The 20,780-nt window shown below is 40.8% G+C and overlaps 1 protein-coding gene across 2 annotated transcripts in view; it reads left to right on the top strand.

Moving 5' to 3' along the window:
- TAF1B (TATA-box binding protein associated factor, RNA polymerase I subunit B) overlaps positions 1–18,531 on the top strand; it is a 44,706-nt gene extending 26,175 nt beyond the window's left edge. The window contains exons 9-15 of one of the 2 annotated variants that reach the window (NM_001006416.2): positions 5,346–5,493; positions 7,535–7,712; positions 8,019–8,071; positions 10,756–10,846; positions 11,303–11,373; positions 14,199–14,424; positions 17,867–18,531. In NM_001006416.2, coding sequence (NP_001006416.2) covers positions 5,346–5,493; positions 7,535–7,712; positions 8,019–8,071; positions 10,756–10,846; positions 11,303–11,373; positions 14,199–14,424; positions 17,867–18,059 — 960 coding nt within the window. In that variant the 3' untranslated portion in view covers positions 18,060–18,531. The remainder of the gene's footprint in view (positions 1–5,345; positions 5,494–7,534; positions 7,713–8,018; positions 8,072–10,755; positions 10,847–11,302; positions 11,374–14,198; positions 14,425–17,866) is intronic. The other variant, XM_015276038.4, reaches the window with a different exon arrangement.
- Positions 18,532–20,780: the final 2,249 nt, after the last annotated feature.

Consider the following 20,780-nt stretch of genomic DNA (forward strand, 5'->3'; position numbering starts at 1 on the left):
CTTGTCTTCTCTAGCAGAACTCTTGCATGCGGTATATTTCTCAGCAGTTGTATGAATGGAGCTGTAGCAGTTTCACCCGTCTTTGTTCTTCCTGTCATTTGGTTCCCTTTTAATAATTCCAGGCACACCCTCGGCTGTTACATCAGCATCTGTATATGATTCATGGATATCAGTGTTTGAAGAACTGCATCTGCTCCTTTCATCCATACAAAACTGGTGGAACTGAGTCATGCTCAGTGCCCATTGAACCTGGTCCCGTGCTTCTGATGGTGACATAGGGAGGGATGGAAGAGCAGGGAGCAGTGCTTCTCCCCAGAATCCTTTCACATGCACCAGCAATTTGAGATGGGAACATTTTTGTACAGCAGTGGCAACGGTGCCCATACTCTACGTGGCCTTTGTCTCTGGTATATACCCTCTACTCCAGCAAAGAAATTGTTCATGCAAAATTCAGCTTCATTCTGCACAGCTGTCTACCTTAGTTTGGCCATCTCACTTAGGTGGGGGAAAAAAATGTGTTACCTATTTCTGAAGGCTTTGTTAGTCATAAAACACAGCATGAAAGTGCACCTAATTTGTGTGTGATAGTTATAGCAATAATTTCATGCTGCTGCAGGTGAGGTGATAATGAGGCAGATAAATGTTATGCAAAGGGGGGAAAAAAGAAGGCATGAAAAATATCCATCAGTAAGATTTGTTGGTGTGTGTTTGGATGGGGTAGCCAGATTGGTAAAAGTGCATGCGAGTAGTGGATTGGTGAGGGCAGTACCCCAAACATGGAGAAATAAACTCCGTCACCTTAGGAGTTTGGGCTTTCCAATTGTGTCAAATCACATAATAATTGGGTCACAAGGTCATGTAATTCAGCATTAAATAATAGTTTGGGCGTACATTTCACAGCTGATTTGGTTATTGCCTTTACTGGCAGTTCTGTGTGCATCCCACCCAAGGCGGGCAGACAGCTTTCTGCTGCAGAGAGCAGAAGCAGCTCAGCTGAAGCAGCCGAGTAGCAGAAGCAAAGCACAGTGTGCCAGGCTCTGCAGAGCACTTGCTTGACTGCTGTTTTAGCTCATTTTACCTTAGCTAGTTCTAAAGCTAGCTTGGGTTCCTGGCAATGTATGTCTCAACGCAGGCTGCATTAAGAGGTGTTTACACACATTAGGGTGTGTAAACCCCCTTGGAGTACCCATCTGTGGTACTCTGATGGCCTTATTAACTTCAGACTAAATATCTTCTGGTTTTTGGATGTGCCTTGCTTTAATGAACCAGCTTCTGGGTTCTGTTGCAAACGCTCTTCTCCAAGGTTCATAACTGGATGTTTTCCAAATCTTCAAGGTTAAACTCCTTTCTTAGTCCAATTCTTGAGAAATTTGGAAGTCAAATTCAGTCCAGGCTGACTTGGTCATCTTGAAAGTGATGAGGATGGCTGGTATTCAGATAATTCCAAGCATATCTAGACTCTGAATTTCAAGGATCTCCAATGACCAATAAAAAGCCAGTAATGAAAAAGGGAAGTAGATTCCAGAATTAAATGGCTGTTAAAGGAATCTCATGGAAGGATGTCTGCTGCTGAATGCAAGCAGCACAGGTGAAGGTAGAGCCTTAGAAAACATGCAGGTATGGGAAGAAAAGAATCTTTGGGTGGAAATTTGTGGGTAAAGGGATGATAAAGGGAACTACTAGGGAAAAGTACTGGAAAGAAGTATGATAGGGAAAAAGAAAAGATAAAAGGGAAGATTTAAAACAACTCTTCAATTCTTTACAGAAAGATATAACGTAATCACAGTAATATAAACAGAACTGTGAATGTATATAAGTAGTTACTTTTGGCTTCTTGTCCTGATACAGGAGGACAAAACCGTCTACGCAGTCATCTGAGAGTCAGTTAGACCACATTTGAAAGAAGCTGTGGAGCCTCCAAGTGAGTCTAGAAAGCCAGCCAATTGTATACTGTTTTCTACCTGTTGATCAGCAACATTCTGATACTGTGCAAACAAGTAGGAGAGGCTGCAATCTTGGCTCACCCAAAACAATTACCAGCTGCTGTGATCTGATTATCATGTTAATAGTTTGGCTCACCTGCTTCTGAAAACCAGGTGGTTCTTTTCTAATACAGGTGAAAAATTTCATGTAATTTTGAACGATAAAGGCAACGAATTTAAGTAGCGTAATGAGTATCTATCATAATGAAAATCTTATGCTAGACGCTTCTTTACCAACTGGACATTATATATTCTTTCTCCTATGCAAAGCTGAAGTTGGGGAGAGAGAAAAAAGAAAAGCATTAAGTAGTATTAATCTTTCCTACTACTTTTTGTAGGAGACCTGAAGTTACCTTATTTGTCACTTGTGAGAATGATTTACAAAGATTTTAAAGACAAAGCTGTTAAGAAGAGTTCTCAGTAACCTCTGTACCCATTCTGGACGAGTTATGGGCTCTGTCAGCATTGTTGATCAGTCTTGAAGAAATTCCAGCTTGCGAAACACCTGAAAGGGCTATCAGATGGCATGACTTTAAAAGGGTTTTCTGTCAGTCTTCCTGAAATTATTAAGTGCCCTCAAGGGTTTGTAACTGAGTTTTATATGTGGAGTGTTTCCCAGGTTCTCGAAACAGAGTGAGAGCTTAGTAACTCCATGTGCTGATGGACAGGGGAGTTGTCCTAATATTTAACACAGAAATGCAAATGAGTAACGCAAAATCTTTTAATTTGTGATTGGATAAGTGAAAGTTGTACTTGGAGAATGTGTGGCGTGTGATCTAATCCCCTCTTGTCCAAGGACTCCTGCCTTGGGGTTTAATCATGAGGTGCTGGAGGCTTTGCTTTCACTGGAAGAAAGCCCCAGCTCTGAAACTTGCTTTTCTAGTTGATTTGTTGGGTCTTTTTTTGTTGCAACTTGTTTTATCACTTTGTTTGTTTGTTTTGCTGGAAGAGATGCGTAGCTAGGTAGAAAGTGATAAAATTTGTCCATTAGGTGGTATCCAATATTGATCAATTCGGAGGTATTCAGAAGCCACCTGGATGTGGGCCTGGGCAACCTGCTCTAGGTTGGACCCCGTTGGCCCAAGATTGAACCAGGTGACTTCCATGGCTCCTTTTGAGCCTCAGCCATGGTGTGGGTCTCTGACTTTCAAGGCTGCTGTTTTGCTGCATTTGGCTTTTTCTTAGTATTGTTCTGGCATTTACTGTGCTTGTTGCGTGGAATTTGGGTGTTCTGTTTGTTTTAACCTTCACAGTTAGTATGAGATTTTGCAGCATAAGAGATTTTCTGTATGCAATCAGACCTCCTTCAGGATTAGGCAGGTGTACGTGGTGACAGATAAGAATTTCCAGAGCTAGAAATGCTCTCTGGTCTCTTCAGTCCTCAACCTCCAAGCCTTCCAGCTCTTTGCTGTGATGTGTCTTGCTGAGATTAGGTTCAGCTTACACCTACAGCTCAAAGCTCAGGTGATGGCTGTGTGCTCCTGAAAGCACAGGGTTCCATTCATCTTACGTTGTTGTAACTCAGCTCTGCATTGTAGAGGCAGGAGTTGTGCAGTCAGTGATGTGGAGCTTGGGAGTTAAGCCTTGGGAAGCAGTAATTGGTTCGGTTGGTCTTTGTGGTGGATTAGTGTGTCCTTCTAGAGCCACGTGTCCCAACTGTGTTCACATCTCTTTATGAACACAAATTGACTAAGAACTGTCTGTTTGTTAACACCCTTTTATAATGAGCCAAAAGGTAGCTCTTGGTGTTCCTAGGGCCTGGAACCTAGGACTGGAGAGCTGCCTCCTTAGCCTGACGTGGTGAGAAAAGCTCACATATAAAGTGATAGAACCCTCAAATTAAGAGCTACGTACCTTAAAGTAGCTCTTGGTTAAATTAGATTTCAGATAACTTCACTGGTGATTATTTAGTGTTTGAGAGGACTGAATTCTCAGTGTCTTTATTGTCACCTGTGCTGTGCTATGAAGAAGCAGCTAATTCATGCTGTTCATCCAACGCGTTTCCTTTGCATCTAATTAGGAATATGACTTACATGATACTTTTACTTAAATCATCTGGGGCTTCAATTTTTCTCCAAATACACTGGAGAAAAGTGAAATCTGATTCAGGTTTTGTTTTGGTATTCACCTTACAGCTGCTCTTTTAAGAGGAATGGGAAGCACGTTGAGCCTGAGCTTTTGCAGAGGTCCTGCCATGCGTGTTTTTCTTGTTTCTCAAGATAGTCACATAGAAGCCTAAGCCACTTTTTAACACCATTTAGAAAATCTAATGAACGACTTCCTAACTGTTACAAGAAGTTGGCATGTGTAATAGTGACAGTAGAATTATTCATTTGCTTAAGCGTTTATTAGTGCAATTAAGCAAGTCTTAACTGCAGGCTGGGGGGAGAGCACTTAAAAAAATAATAATAAAAAGGTATGGTAACCCTCCAAAAGTATAAAATGTGAACATTGGCTGCATAGCTTATATTAAAACAAATGAAACCAAATGTCTGGATAAAAAGACATTATTTCAGTCTTATTGTTGTCATAAATGTGATTGCTCTGTTCTCAGCCTAGTCTATAAAAACCAGAACCCCAAATTCATTATTGATTAGGGAAGTTCTGAATCTGTGCACGAAGTGTAAACCTCTGCTGAATTCCTATTAAAGGAAAGTACTTAGGTTGCTCTGAAAGTAATGCCTCCTGTTTATTTCTGTGGAAATTACAGTGGAGCATAGTAACACTGATAGAGTAACTGCTCAGCTACAAAACACTATTTTTCAACATGGTCACCACCATTAGCTATTAAATTCCATTGAATCATAAGAAATAACTTTTTTTTTCTGCAGTGCAGGAAGTGAACCACTGGAACAGCAGGTTGGCCACGCAGTCATATGTAGTTGTTGTCTTTGGAGATGCTCAGAATCCAACTGGACACAGTCCCGGCCAACCTGCTGTAGCTGATCTAAGCCTGGTGCTGGGATCAGATGGCTTCCCTCCCAGCCTCACCCACTCTGTGATTCTGTTATTTCTTACATCTTGAGATATTTCACCTTCTATTTAATTATTGTTTTTAAATGCAGTTTCAGTCTTGGAGCATCTGGAAACGTACTGATCCCTTCACTAAGAAGGCAGTTTCTCGGCAGCTGGTCCGAACAGCAGTGTTTTATTGGCATTACATACATTTCATGGGCTTTAAAAGTAGCCAGTGTTTCTCTTTGCAGTACTGCAGTCTGGTTCCATTCTCTCACGTGTGTTCAGTCATGCAGAGTGCTGAAAGAACGCAGCGTTTCTGTATTAAATAAGAAAATTCATTAAGAAAATTAATAACAAATACACCACAGGGAAAATACATAACATGCTCTTAACTCTGTCTTTCAGTCATGGCCTGTATATGAAGAAGTCTACAACAAAATGGTTGAACTTGCAGCGTTTTTAGACCTGCCTCGTTTTCCAGATATAACAGACAACTGCTTTCTGCATCCAGATGTGTTGTGCATGAAGTACTTGATGGAAGCTAATTTACCCGGTAAATATTTTCCCAAACCTGAACCGATAATGTTTTTCTTCAGTTCATTAAACCCCAGCAAAAAGACTTAAATTACTACTCTTAAAACTGCCTCCTCTTTTCCTTTTGTTTTATACGTGCTTAAGCTTGAACTGAAAGATAATTTCTATGGAAAGTGCCTCCATCAAACATCCAAGTAGGTTCTGAAGGCCCAGATGTGCAGGGCTCTCTGGTGCTGACTCTGAGGCTGTTGAGTGGATGCTTTGTTTCGCATCTTTCAGTAGCAGTGTGAACTAAGAGCTCCTAGTGAAAGTCACCTGGCTTAGTAACTTCAGATCAGTGGTTCATGACGTTCAGCACTGAATGGAACCATAATGTGCAATATTGAGCATGTGTTCTGTGATACTGTGTATCAGCAACAATTTTAATATTAACGAGTGATGCTGTGTGAGAAAACAGCCCATCTCACTTGGTTGGTTGGTCTGGTTTAGGTTTGAAAGAACATACTGCATAAACAGGAAATATTTTTCTTTATTCTTAAATGAAGTCTTGAATATTGACCTACCAAAGGAAGACCGATGGCTGCCAGTCTGTGAGCATTGTCTGCTGACTGCCCTGCTGCTGTCTCTGGAGATGACTTCTGCAGACAACTAGCCTGTAAATTGAGAGCTTTTTTTCTAACAACATTCTAGCAATTAATAGTTTGGGGGCCTCATTTTCTTATTTAGTAATTAGTTACACTGAATAAAGCATCTTGGCTTTTCCATCTTATTTTTCACATTTTGAAGTGCTGACTGAATCAAAGAGGGGCCAAAAATTTGGCATTTCCAGGTTAATTACAGAGAAATAACGTTCGGAATCCCCTTTGGAAGTTAGTAGAAGAGAAGAATCTATTGTCCTTTACTCTTTCCTTACTACCGAACTGTTTGTCACATAGAAGTATCTTTTTGTTTTGCTTGTTACTTTCTGTGTGTGAATGGTTTGTGTTTTTCTTTTGCAAATAGAAAAAAAGATGATTGTTGTCGTTTCATCTCCTAAGATGAATTGGTGTTGCTTCTTAGGACAGTGAATAACAATGAAAATGTAGGCTAAATGATCGAAAGTACAAGAAAGTGTATCGGCAGCTGTTGCAAGAAGGTTTGCTTTGGAAGTGCTCTTATACTTTTCAGATTTTATTTAACTTCCACTGTTGTGTATGAGAGGATTAAATACTGGTTTGTAGTGAGCTCTTTGTAAGCAGCAAGAGAATACAAAGTAGAGATGGATTAAGATTGTACTTAGTCATACGTTGCTAACCTTTGTGGAATCCGATGGTGATGTAATCGCCACCTGTATTTCTTGCTGAACAGGAACAGTGAGAAATTTGGGGGGTTTGTATCTGTGAAAAATAAGCATGGAGTAATATGAGGCTGCACGGATAGCGTGCTGCTGCTTTCGGAGCTGCAGCTGCATAGGTTTGGTACAAACCACGCCAGCAGGTGCAATTAGCCCTTACAGGTCAGCTCCAGGTTGAACCTTAGCAGGGAACGTCTGCTTTGTGCCCAGTGCTGCAGTGCCCGGTGTGCTGGGCTCCGTGCCCAGCCAGCTTCTTTAAGCAGCCCTTGGTTCTCTTAGTGCTGCTATGGCCTGGCTCCAGTCCCACAGTTGTTTTAAGCTGATAGACAGAAAGAAAAGGGGGTTGACAGATTTTTGGCTTTGGGTTTGTAGGTTTTTGAAAAAATTAGCGTTTAACTGTTATTAGGGGTATAGATTTAAGATTTACTTTCCCGGAACAAAGTTCAGGATGACATAATGACGTCTTTTGAATAACATGGAGACAATGTTAAAAATCTTTTATTCTTTTTCTCTGTGACTGTATGTCAACCGTTTTTATTATAATTACAGCAAAGATTACCTACCATCTATGAAAACATCTAGAAATGCTTTTCAGCCTGAGAAAAATGGCTAATTGTCCCAAAAGACAAGAGTGGTGTTTTCCTCTAATGACCACTATTTTGCACCGCAGAAGTATTTTTAGCTTCTTTCAATGTACTCCTTTTCCTTTTTGATTGGTATTAATTAGATGAATTGCACAACTGGACTTGTCGCCTGGTGAAAAAGACTTCTATTGGAGAAGTGGATTTCCTCACTCTCACGCCTGGAAATAAATCAACAAGGAAAGTGAAATACGATGTCCTTGCAGCAGCAGTTATTGTGGTGGTTCTAAAGTTACTGTTTTTATTAGATGATCACTACGAGTGGTAAGTATGCAGGCAGCTCTCTAACAAAGGCCAAACTTTCATATAGTGTAAATAACTTTGAGGATCCTTTCTTCAATAATGTTGAACTTGTAGTATTTTGGTAAAGTTCAGTAGCATAAAACATGAACTTGAGGGCATTTTGGACTTCCAATGTTACTTATTTTTACAAAGCAGCAGTTTGAAGCTGAAACCTGGAAGGGAAATTGGGGTATACTTTTGTCAGCCGCATTCAAAATTCATGTGAAAATTGCACTGTTTGGGTCTACAGAAGGGTCTGAGTTTTCTTTCTTTCTTTCTCTCCTCCAGGTTGCTCTCGGACTTCTCCGCAGAAGGAAATAAAAATAACAAAGAAGGTGAAGGTACATAAAGATGGCAGTAGAAGCAGCCTTATGATTTTCTAACCCAAGTAACTTTGTAATCAGGCTTAGAAAGACTTAATCCTACTGATGGTTAAAGAGTGATTTTGGCATTTATTCTTTTCAGGCAGTTCTTTAAAGACAATGTGACTTTGTTCACATAAAACTGTTTTGGCTTACTTGCTTAATTCTGATGGTGATACCCAAGAAGAATATAAAGATAGAGAAGTTTGTACATACTTTGCTGGATGTGTTTCTGCTTTTCCCTGCTCTCTTCTCCTTTTTGTGCATGTTAGGTGAAGGTGAATGGTTACCTCGTAAAGTGGGAACACACTTTGATCGTAAATAGCAGATACTTATTAGGGGCAGCCAACCACATTTATGATAAAATCCAAACTTGTTCAGTCTTGTTAAATAAAATGTCTTAGTGTGTAACATATTTGAGATGTAATCTATTTTCTTCTTCCAAATAATCCTGAGAGAGTGTGGAAAAGCTAGCAGCAATTAAGATAGAAAAGATAATGGTGTGAATGTAGTTCTTTGAGGGCAAAAAGACCAAATCAAAGATTAGAAATCCTCAGGAAGATCCTCCGTGACCTTATCCAGATCACAGTTGAAGACAAGATCAAAGATGTGTTGCAGTGTTTTATGTTTTAAGCCTCACATCCTTTTCTTTTGGTTCATTTTTACCCTTCTGTTACGTTTATGTCAGTAACAAAGATGAGCGTTAGTAGTGCATGAATGCATCATCACTGCTGTATCTAGAGACAGTCCCCACTGACAACTAAAGCCTGTAATTCTCATTTTAAATGGATATTCCAACTTACTTCGGATCTTATTATTTCATTTTTGTTTCCCTTGAAAACTTCAGGCAACAATGACCGGAGCAGAAGTTGCACAACTGCTTGCGAGCTGAGGCTCAAAGCCATTGATGTCTTAATAGGGTTTCTCTCTTATTAACAAGTCTCGTTGCCTTTGGGAATTAACAGCTCATTCTTTGCCCACTTTTTTTTTTTCCTTTGAAATCTTCTGGTGCAAAACAGTTCGCGTGCTGTGTTCTGTTGTCCCCGTTCTTCAGCTGTTGGAGTGGCAGCAGGCACCTGATGTGATAGCGTCCCGTTCAGGCACTGAGCGGTGCCAGGACTCAGCACTGCCCCTGGCGCTTTGCCAAGCTTACTGTGCTCAGATGAATAATGGCTGATACTGCGTTGTAAAGCATCCAGCATCCGCTAGCTGTACTTTCAATACAACTATCCTCTCTCCAGTCTTTTTTTTTTTTGCTATGTAAAATATTTCAGCTCCTACAGTTTTTCAAGACAGCCTGGAAGCCGCACAGTAGGTAGTTGTAGCTTCCTCGCGTGTGTCTGTGAGTGTATGTTCTGCAGACTGCACATGTACACGGTGCTGTTTATGCTCAAATACGATGTGATTGAGGCACGCGTATATGTGTGAGTGCATCACAGAGCTGTGCGTTTGCCAGTTGACTCAGCCATGTGAATGTAGGAGCAGCAGTACCAGCCAGGTGAACGGTTAGTGTCATGTCCCTGGCAGCAGGCTTCCTTGTGACAGATGGTGAATAACTTGTGGTAAGAGAAATATAAAAATTCTTTTCTTGCCATGGACCAGCCTCCCAGCACCCTCTGTATAGAGGAGTTCCAAACAGATTTTTATCCATACCATTGCATTTTAATAACTACTGATGGATCTTTCTTCCCTTTGTTTGTCCATTTGAGGCCACCTGTAGTGCTAGTTTGTAAGGCCTCTCGTGGCAGGATAACTTGAATAGCAAAAGCGTAGAAGACATACAGAACTTTGCTTATAAGAACAGTTTATTCAGCTTCAAAGCAGTTTGCCAGCCAGCACTTTGGAAGTGAGCATGATGCAAGCATCCACGCAGTGCAGCTCGGGTGATGGGGAAATGCAAAGCCCGGTTAATTCACGATGCAGATAATACACCCACGGATAATAAGAGTTGGTTATTTAAATGTACCTTGTGCCATAGTTCTGTTTGCAGTTCTTATCCTTACTGTACTCTGTTGATCTACTTCAATCCTGTGCCTCTTCGGAGTATCAGTGGTAAACATGCTGCTGGAATGCCTTATGCCTTAGCATTTTTGCATGCACTGGTATGTATTTGTTCGCATATCAGTGAGTGAGAATCCAGTGCCCAAAATATGTGGGACACTGATACTCGGTGAATACAATTGTCTGGATTATCCTTCTTGCCTTGCAACATCTCATGGCAGCAGGATGGATGGTGGGGGATTGACACTGTTTCACATCCTACATCTGAGCTTCAGAACTTGTTTAAAACTAAGCTTCTACAATTTCATTAATTCCTTGAAGTCAGATTTCAAACAGAGGAAGACCAGTTAGTGTTGTGGAGCTCTAGTGTGGGTAGCAATTACACTTAACTTCCAGAAAGGAGGGAGAAGGATTGACTTGTCTAAAACTAGGAACCATACTCTGAGCAGAGGTGTTTCTTCCCACCTGTTACGCTGTTCCTTTCCTGCATTTCTGCTTTTCATTTTCTCTGTCTTACAGAAATGTTGGATCGAGTATGTTTGCTATAAGCAGATGGAATTTAGGGTTTGCCTACAGACGGGAGATGCAGAGACCACATTCTGTGTGTCACATTTCTTTCACTCCTTCACAAGCTAAAACTGAAATATGAATGTTTTATTCAGGTGGTCCATATTTCGAGTTCAAAAAGTGGTACAGGGTTATCAAATGTACCTTGGATGTGGAGCAAAAAAAACTGGATGAAGAAAAAGCCAAGTAAGAGATTTTGAAGTACTTGATAATGATAATAATAATATTAAGGTAGATGATTTTAAGTGAAATTCTGACCCCCCACGGAAGTTGAAAAAGTTTGGAATTTGCTCCATGTTCCCATTCAGCACACTTAAGTGAACAAAGCAATTCTATCCTTATCTTAGTTTTCTATTCACAGTCATGATATTTATCCCACATATTAATTAAACACTTTCTGTGACAAAGTAGCTTATACAACTGAACAGTTAACCTATTACAGTAAATCTAGGCTTACATGCCTCTCTTTATCTATGCAGAAAAAGGCTGCTAAATGTGTTGGAGGAGGTGGCTTTTGGTGGTGTTAACAATGAATTATTTTGTTCTTATTTTAATAGCTCTACTTAATTAAGAAATTATTATTTTACATGCTTTCTCCTTTTTTTTTTTTTTCCTAACAGTTTTTATTTCTCTTACTTGTAGGTATCTGTGGAAATGTGAAAAGCCACTGTTTTATTCAGTCAAGAAGAAATCTAAAATCCTTAGGAGAAGACGTGAGTAAACTCCACCCCTTTCCGCCAGCACAGAAGTCTGCTCCAACTTTTCCCATCATAGAAAATCTGACTGTAATAATATTTACATCTTAAAATACTTCCCCTTTGGTCTTTCATCTCTGAGCACAATGAATGTAGTACTATTTTACAACCCATGGCTGGAATTCTTCAATCAGACGCTTTCCCCCTGCTTAACTGAAATTGCAGCCTTCGTAGCGACCTACTTAACGTAATCTCAGAATTAGTACTTTGTCCTCATCTCCCTCATCTGTCAGCTGCCTTCGTATTACTGTGCTCTTCATCATTTTTTGTTGTTCTCCCATGGCTTTTCAACTCTTCTCTCTTTCCACGTATACATCCCCCAGTTTGTCCTTGGGTAGACCCTTCCGTCCCTCTTCTCTCCTAGTTACTCTTGCAGTCTTCTACAGAAAGTGAGGAGGATTTCTCTGAACGTGGTTTTGCTTGAACAGCTGGCTGTTCATGGTCAGAATGAAGGTCCATCCATTTTAATACATATGGAAGTACCTTTAAGAAATCAGGGAATGGCTTGGTTTGGAAGGGACCTTCAAGATCATCTTGTCTGAGCTCCCTACCATAGGCAGGGCTGCCACACACCAGATCAGGCTGCCCAGTGATTGGGTTTTACTTTTCCATTTATAACAAACCAAAAATCCACCAAATAGAAACAAACAAACAAAACCAACAGAGACTGCACTCATCTGTATAAAAAGGAGAACAGGAATTTTGCTTGATTAAGTAAAACCTGAGGTTCTTCATTCTACATTTGGTAGTAGTAAGCAACAGGTAGTGGGAAAGAGGTGTTAATGTGGCAAGTGATGTTTTTCTCTGCTCTTCCAGTTTCTGGAAGTGACTGATGCAGGAACTTTTAAGCTCATTGTATACTCCTGTTTAGTTTGAATAACTCAAATAACTCATGTCAGACTTACTGTGCAGCAGTGCATTGGGTTTTTAGTCATGTGTTTATCCTTCAAAATTCTGTAGGGGTGATCCTGCAGTTAAGTCGCATTCTGTGTAAAAACATACTTAGGTTTGTTTATTTCATTCTGAAATGGTTTCCTCAGGAGCCCTTCGTTCCCCTGTCAATAAGAAAAATGAAAAACCATTTGTTGTTTATTAATTCTGTGCCACTTTAGATTCTCCTTCTGGATCTTCTTCTTTTTGAGATAGGAAACGACCAACTGGATTACTGAGCTGTTGCAGGCAGGAATCTCACATCATGTCATTTCAACAAGGCAAGATTCATCCTGACACAAATTTTAAATAGTAGAGGCAAAGAATGCCTATACAAAGAGTCCTCTAGAACCATACTTGACCTGGTGTTAATGCAGTTTGTACATTTGGCTAGTTATTTCTGGACAGTTTTCCTCTTCTTGTTCTGGAAGTTTCTTTTGCCTGTAATAGCTTTTTGCCCTTCCTATCATTTAGCATATGCTTACATGTAAGATACAGGTTACAAAAACCTTCCTCAGCTTTGATTTTTACAGCTGATTGTAGTTAAACCATCATCTTTTCTCTCGAAACGTAGGCATCCCTCTCCCTGGATCACTTCAAGATATCTTTCCTGTCTTTTTCCAATTTGTGAATGAGTTTGTTAGATACAGGTCATAAAAAGAAGCTGGAGCTCCAGCAACACTGTTTTCTAGCTGGCTTTTTACCCTGGGGAAACAAGGCTTGGTGGCCATGCTGTGTGTGCTGATCTGTCACCACACCGTCTTTCCCTTCTGTCCATCAGCGTCAATCAAGTATGGAAGTTTGTCATTCTCACTCGCATTTGACATGGGGGTGAGGAGTCCCAAGGGTGTGCCCATGGGCTTCTGAAAGAGTGGGAATGAGAAACAGAGAAACCCTATAAAATCCTTGTTAAGAGGAAGAAAAACTTTGATTTTATTTTTTTTTTCTTAAATCACATATTAGAATTTGTTTTTAGTATTTCTCCAGCTATGGAGAAAGTTGGTTTGGCTTTTGGTTTGTTCTGTCTGTTTTTAAATTCTGTTTCCAATTGAAATGTGCACTACCAAAAGCTTCACCTCAAGTCTGTGTGTATTTGAAACTGGGCTTTGTGAATGCTGATACATTGAGGAGCTACTCATCGTATCTGGGCTGAGTCATAGAATGAATCATGGAATCGTAGTATGGCCTGGGTTGAAAAGGACCACAGTGATCATCGAGTTTCAACCCCCCTGCTATGTGCAGGGTCACCAACCACCAGACCGGGCTGCCCAGAGCCACATCCAGCCTGGCCTTGAATGCCTCCAGGGATGGGGCATCCACAGCCTCCTTGGGCAACCTGTTCCTGTGTGTCACCATTCTCTGTGTGGAAAAACTTCCTCCTGATATCCAACCTAAACCTCCCCTGTCCCAGTTAAAACCATTCCCCCTTGTCCTATCACTATCACTATGTGAGTGATAGCACATAGGCCAGATAAAAACAGCAGAAGGCATCCAGGCATATGTGTTCTGTAGGAATAACATTAACCGCAGTATCAGATGGATTTTTCTGGCTTTAACTCAGGGAATGCTTTTGTGGTACTCCAGTACTGTTGTTGTTGGGCACTGTGGCATTTTGAGTAGTTTTTCAGAATTCTCTTCTAAAACATATGACAAAAATGAATTTGAAGTGCAATGGAGGGAAGCACAGAACTTTCAGCTTTCTCAGGATTCCTTGCAGGGGTTTAAAAAAAAAAATGCAAAGAGCACAAATACCGTATTATTTCTTTGCAAATCACCTCGGAGCAATGTTCCAAAACTTAATATTTCTGCCTCCTGGGATTATTATCTTTTTTGTCTCATTTCTATTTGTACAGAAATGGTGGAGAACTTGCAAAATCAGTTTGGCAAGCTGTCTGGTTCGGTGCAACCTGCAGGAAGGCCAAATCCATCGAGTTTTCTGTTAAGCTGGTCTGAAGAAAGCACAGATGGGTCTTGTTTTCATGGGCACAGCCTGAAGGGAATTTTGCAAGAAAAACATGGTTTACTTACAGCCATCAACACTGACTATTGGCTTTGTACAGATAAACTGTGCAATGAGAAGTAAGTATGAAACTTTTGTTAATTGCATTTTGTAAAATCCTCTTGATGGTCAAGCACAGTGTGTATATATACGTAGATCTCTCTTTTTCCCTTTACAAATGACATGTGGGGTGTGTACACAGCTATGTGTTCACGTACAGTTGAAACCATGTGTAGAAGGGGGTGTGTGCGGAGTGCTTGGTCTTGGATTGGGAGTAGACACTAATATGAAGAGTGATCAAAGAGAGCTTTTGAGAAGAGAGGAGATGTGACAGTCAACAACTAAAGTCACATGGCAAGAGCAGCAGCTAGGTAGAAATATTCACTCCACTTCCTTCTTCGTACTACTTCAGAAGCTATTACACCACAGCTTTTAAGAGAATGAGAAAGCATCTGTTCTGCTCTCCTGTAAGTCACAAAAAAGTGTTGAAAATTCATTTTTAAATCACCGTGCTGCTCTTTTCATGGCTTTAATCCACATTAGCAGTTAGAGTTCAAGTTAGCAGTTAATGCCTCCGAAGTGTACTTCAGGATGAAGTGATTGGGTGGGAAAAGGGCTCGAACGCTATTACTTCTGAGCTATCTTTGCAAGCAGCCTGGAAAAGCAACATAAGAAATCTGGGAAAAGGAGGCCTCTTGTGCTCTTAAAGTTGTGTAGTGGCTTTCTACTAGAGAAACTGTGTACTAGTACTTGTACTAGAGAACTGTGCCCCAATCCTGACTTCACAAGTGTTAAAGGATTTTTTTCACCTCAGCGTTTATCAGAACAATCGTGCTGTTTCTTAGTACAGTTATTTTCTTCCAAGGACCTAAATAGCAAGGACAGTGATAGGCCAGGTGATGCAGCCTTCCTTGTGCAGGTTGAGGTACCTTAATGTGAAATGAGTTTTCATTTGTGTGCTCTTGAATAAGTGTTGAATGACACCTTAAGTCTTTATCCGAACATGCGTCTAAATGTCACGCTTAAGAGAGCAGTAGTCCCTACACAATCTCACTGCTACATTCCTGATTTTTCAAAGATTAAATATTACCCTTGAAAATAACTGCCTTTTACATGTGTGCACTCTTTTGTTGTTTTTAGTGGATTTATTTGCTTATCTTTATTTTCCTTTTCACATTGCCTTTCACATATCCACCGTGACAGAAATGGGTTGGAATAATGTAAACACAGTGTTGTATTACAAGAGCCTTGGTTGTATGGATTCATTCTTTTGTATGAATAAGAAGCTTTTTCTGCCTTTTTCTCTAAGGGAGGGGAGGTAATAATCCTTTTACCACACATCTGTGTGAATCTTACATACACACTGCATGAGTGGATATTTCGCTGTATGTTTGAGTGAATAATCTTTTCATGCAAAGTCTGTTTTTAAGCCTACATTTTCATACGTAATGTATTAAAATGATGATGGCAAACTGTCTTAGCCTTCGTGAAACAAGATTTGAATTTAAAGTCTTACAGGCTAAATTTCCCATTGTATCATTTGCAATGCAAGTAATTAATTATACATCTGACACTTACTTAACTTTAGAGAATGACATCTACTCCCTCAGATACGAGGTTCTATCCCATGCCAGTGTATGTATGTATAAAGACAACCTTACAGATTGTCTAAAAATCAGCATGGTCTAACTGGAACTGCTGGAGTGCTTTAGTGGTAGGACTGAAGTATTTCAGTGGGCACAACTGAGAGTGGTTAACTGATTGGTAAAATGTTTCTATATTTTCTTTTACTTTAAAACTTCTGTTTTTAAGCTGAATTCTAAATTAATTGGATATATAGCTGTGTGGGTTGCTCCAAAAGTAACAGCTCCTATTTATTTCCATGGAAACTACAACAGATACAAAGAGTGCAACAATGCTATTTGAGCAGATTCTCAGCTCCAAAACCCTGCTTTTCAAAATAGTCACCACCACTAGCCGTGTATCTTCACCAGCGATGAACAAGAGCCTACATGCCACGTTCATAAAACTCTACACCAAGGATGGTGACTCAATGCTTCATAGCTATGACAGCATTACTAGGAAAATGTTGCCCACGTGGTCCATCTTTCATTGGCCCAAACAGATGGTCAGTGGTAGGATAGTCCAACCAAGACTGGTAATGTGCTTCACGGTCTTCAAACTGGTGTGGGGCCTGGAGTTACTGTGTTGCAAGAAAAAGGTTGTCTTCTCTGGTCTGACTCTGGAAGTTTGAACCTTCTGCTCAGTCAGCCTTGCAATGTAGCAGTAGAGGTGATGGTTTATCCAAGTTCCAGGAAATCCAGAAGGATCACCCATTTCCTATCCCAATAGACAGTTATTTTGAGGTGATAAAGTATTACGTGTGAGGAGTGGTAAGGAAAACAGATGGCTCTTTCCGTTACTGCATCACAGATTAAAACGTATTGGAAATTTTGTAGTTCTCTAGAGATGCTCATACCGTAAATAGCACAAAATGGGACAGTGGTGTGTTTGTGGTTGTGTTTTGGGACTCTTGTGCAAAGTGTAACGCCAGTTAATCAGATAGGTGCTTTATAATGTTGATGTAATTACACGTTGCCTAAAAATATCCAGTATAATTTCCCTGCCCTCCCAGTGAAAGCTGAGCTCTGACAACTAGACTGCCCTAAGAGTTGCAGTTGCTGAAACTCAGGGCTAAGACTGGAGCATCACAAAATGTTTTAATTCCTGTTAGCCAAAAAAATGCAGGTTTGATTCAACCAACGGCACCTGTAAATGGAGCTCAAACTTAGCAAACACTTAGTGTGGGTGATGGCATCAGCTGGTTTGTTCAGACACTGCTGAAACGAGTGGTTTAACTCGGTTTTGTAAGCTGGCAGCTTTCAGGCAGCGTGAGGACAGATTGTGTAGGACAGGCTTCGGTGTGAGAGACCTACATTCAGATTTCTAATCTGCCAGGCTTCAGGAGGATTTAAACAGTGACTTTGCATGGGAGTGCGACTCCCATGGCTTCCATGGCACTCCAGAATAGTGTGTCCGTTCCTCCAGTTTGAGGTAAAATGTAAATGGGTGTTGGGCCAGAGGAAGTGAACAAATGACTCTATAGTCTAGTAATTAGCACACTCGCCCATCAATTGGGACAGACAGGTTCCAGTCCTTGTTCTGGTGAATATTTAAGACCGCTGCTCTGAATCAGACAGAGGGGAAATGGAAGCTCTGCTTCTCCACATCACAGGCAACACCTTGTAAGCGAGAGGATGCGCAGGGTTCAGGCAGGGAATAGCACCTGGGTCTTCATATGAATGTAAAGGGTTTTTTAATCGAAGCACCTGGATGTTGTGCTATTTTGAACTCCTCTGAGTTTTTTCAGGATAGAACTGACGTGGTAGATCAGAATTGTGGTTTAGGCAGTTGATAAAATGTTGGTATTTTCCTCTAATTACAGCTGTGTATATAAATGTTTGCAAAATACTAACTAAATACACTTGTAATTCAGGGCTTTCGTCCTTCCTTTCTTTTCAGATTGTGTGGTCACCTGGCTCACTACAGAGAAGAGGACTTTCCCAAGAGTTACCATTTTGTACTGAGACTTTTCTCCTTTCTTCTGAGGATACAGCCCTCCTCCATCCACGAAGAGGTGTGTGCGATAGAACACAAACTCTTTAATAAAAAACTCTATAAAAAGCCAAAACGCAAAAGGAGCCTAAGGAAGTAAAAAGACCTAAATATTATAGTATTAAAGCTGCGTGAATTGGTTTGATCCCAAACCGTGCTATTCAAACTGATCCTGATGCTTTTGCCTGCATAGAAATCTTCTGTTACGGTTTTAGTGCTGACGTCTACTACTGCAGTTTAGCTGTAGTGTCACGTTATCCATAATTTAAGTTGCTGGTTTCCAGCTGTGATCTACCCAGGAAACTGTTTACCAAGGTTTATTTCCTCACTTTGCAGCAGGGCTGACAGGAAGCTACGAAATTACCATTTTTTTCACATAATTGTACATGCTTTGAATGTACTGGACGGCACATTGGCATCTAATTGCATTGCAAGGCTTTGCAATTAAAATGCTACTTATTTTTTTACTGACTCGTATGACAGCAACTTCATTTCTAGAAAGTAATGTTTACTTTGTTTTGAAAGAGTGTGTTAACAAATAAAAGGAGCAGGTGGACAGTGTTTTCTCTGCAGTGAGTTGTGTTCAGCCTTTGTTTCTTAACCCTCAGTTGCGGCAGTTCTGGCACTGCTTTCAACATTTCCTTGCATCCCGAGTATCTCCTTGCCTCTTCTTAAGCCTGAGCTTCTCATTCAAGTGTATACCTTTTGGGTCCATGTTCCACACCAGGCTCCACAGCTTTTGTAGCTTCTTTTATACCTGGAACCCTCCATCCTGTTCCTTACACAGCGGTGCCTGCCAGGTCCTCCGGTCATTCTTTCACAGCCCTGCTCTCTTCTGAGTCGTACTTCATTTCTTCTGATCACTTTGTATCATAGCACATTCACCAGTTGTGCCTTAGCCATTCTCCCAGTTTCTCATGCTCAATCTTATTTAGGCGCCATGTTTTTAAAGGATCCCAGACAACGTGTAAATGAAGTTGGGTGCTCCCACTACATGAAAGACACCAATAACATATGCATATGTTGAACAGAGATGTTGAGTAGATATACAGATGAGCAATACTGCTTTCAGTTGAATGAAATAAAATTCAGTAACTCCGTCTGTCAGTACAAAGTATAGAAGTTGCCAAATACACTTGATCAATAACACAATCAGCAGCTGTTTTGAGGTGGTGTTATAGACAAAAAGGCTGTCTGTGGACTTTTAAGTAGTAGCTTCCTTCCTGAACAAGCTTGGGCTGCAGTGAGGTGTAATCTGAGAAGGCAGTCGGTTCAGAGGGTAGACTGAGTATGGTGGAAGGGGTTTCAGATCTCTTGCAGAGGAGCTGTTGTCTAAAAATTGGGAACAAGCAAATGAATGATAGGATGTACCGCCCTACCTGTCTGAAAGTAAGTGGTAAAGCAGTATTTCAAGCACAGGTGGAGCAGGCAGGAATGTGTAGGAGGGAGGGAGGGGGGCAGGCTATCAGACGTAAGCTTTAATACTTATCTGGTAGTACTGACAAGCAGGGGGGCTTCACAGGCTCAGTAGAGGCAGGGAGTAGGACACAGCGTACTGATGTAAGGTTTGGGTGAAAGTTTTTACTTTTCTAGACATTTTAAATAGTTCTTGTAGAGCAGGGATTTAGAGCAGCGGTCCCTTAGCGTGATTGTGCTACTCAGGTGGGGAAGTACTGCTTTAGCAATTGAGAGGCGAACTGTGTTTTGTGTTGGAAAGAGCAGAGTGAGCTGTTACTTGTGTTAAGTGTTTCCTAAGTGGTGTAGGTCAGTGTGTCCAACCACATCCCCACGTGGTGCTGGGTACCTCCGGACTTCTGGTGCCTTGACCTGGTGATTGCATTAATGGAATGTACCAGCTGAATGGGACGTCGTGCCTGTATTTTAGAATCAGCTGTTTGTGGTTGTGTTTGACCTCACCTGAGTGAATTGCTGAAGTCTGTCAATAGTGAGAAAAGCTACCTTTTGTTCTTGTTCTCTGTAAGTATTTCTATCAGTTAGAAACCTACTGAAGTGTCAGTGCTTTCAACAGTGTTTGCTGCAACTACTGAACGCATCCCATTTGTTTTACTGTAGTATTTGTTAAAGTATGGAATCAGCTATCGAAAAGAGACTTTATTATACATAAAGGATTAATTTAATTCAGAAGTCTTTACTTTAAAGACTTACACACTTAATTATAGGCACATACTTCTTTTAAAACTACTGGAGTAGTAAAATCTCAGCTTCATAAATTAAAAATACTGTACTCGTTACGTTGTTACAAATGTAACAAAGCTCCCTTAGATGTTAGAATAAATTAAAGTTGCGCTTTAATAAACTGGAATAAAGCTTGCAATTAGGCAGCAAGAGCCGTGTGCCTCCTGGACACGTAGCTTAAGAGTCAGATTTAAAAGTGAAGGGTGTGCCTCTCAAATACTTAATGTTAGTTCTACCCAGTTTAATCAATCGACACTTACACCACAGTGATGGTGCTGAAGAAGCTGATGAGCCGCGACAGTGCCTTATCTTCAGCCGAGTGTAGCTGAGCTCTCTTGGGACAACTGCTTTGAGTCCACTGAAAGTAACCCTGGGGGGGAGGCGTTGGTTGAGCAGCTGCAGGCGGGTGGTGGCAGGGCAGGGTGGCTGCCACAGCCCGTTCCAGCCGCCTCTTCCTCCTGCCTCCGTTCTGTAGCTCCTTGCTGAGAGTTATGAGTTCTCCCTGAGCTTTCTGAGATGGACGTTTGTGTACTTCTTCCCTTGGAAATTCAGGTCTCCAAGTGAGGAGGTTTGGTTTGGTTTCTGTGCTGTTTTCTATCATTCGGGGGTACAAATGCAACCATGC

Source organism: Gallus gallus, chromosome 3 (genome assembly GCF_016699485.2).
Source record: "Gallus gallus isolate bGalGal1 chromosome 3, bGalGal1.mat.broiler.GRCg7b, whole genome shotgun sequence".
Taxonomy (NCBI): Eukaryota; Metazoa; Chordata; class Aves; order Galliformes; family Phasianidae; genus Gallus; species Gallus gallus.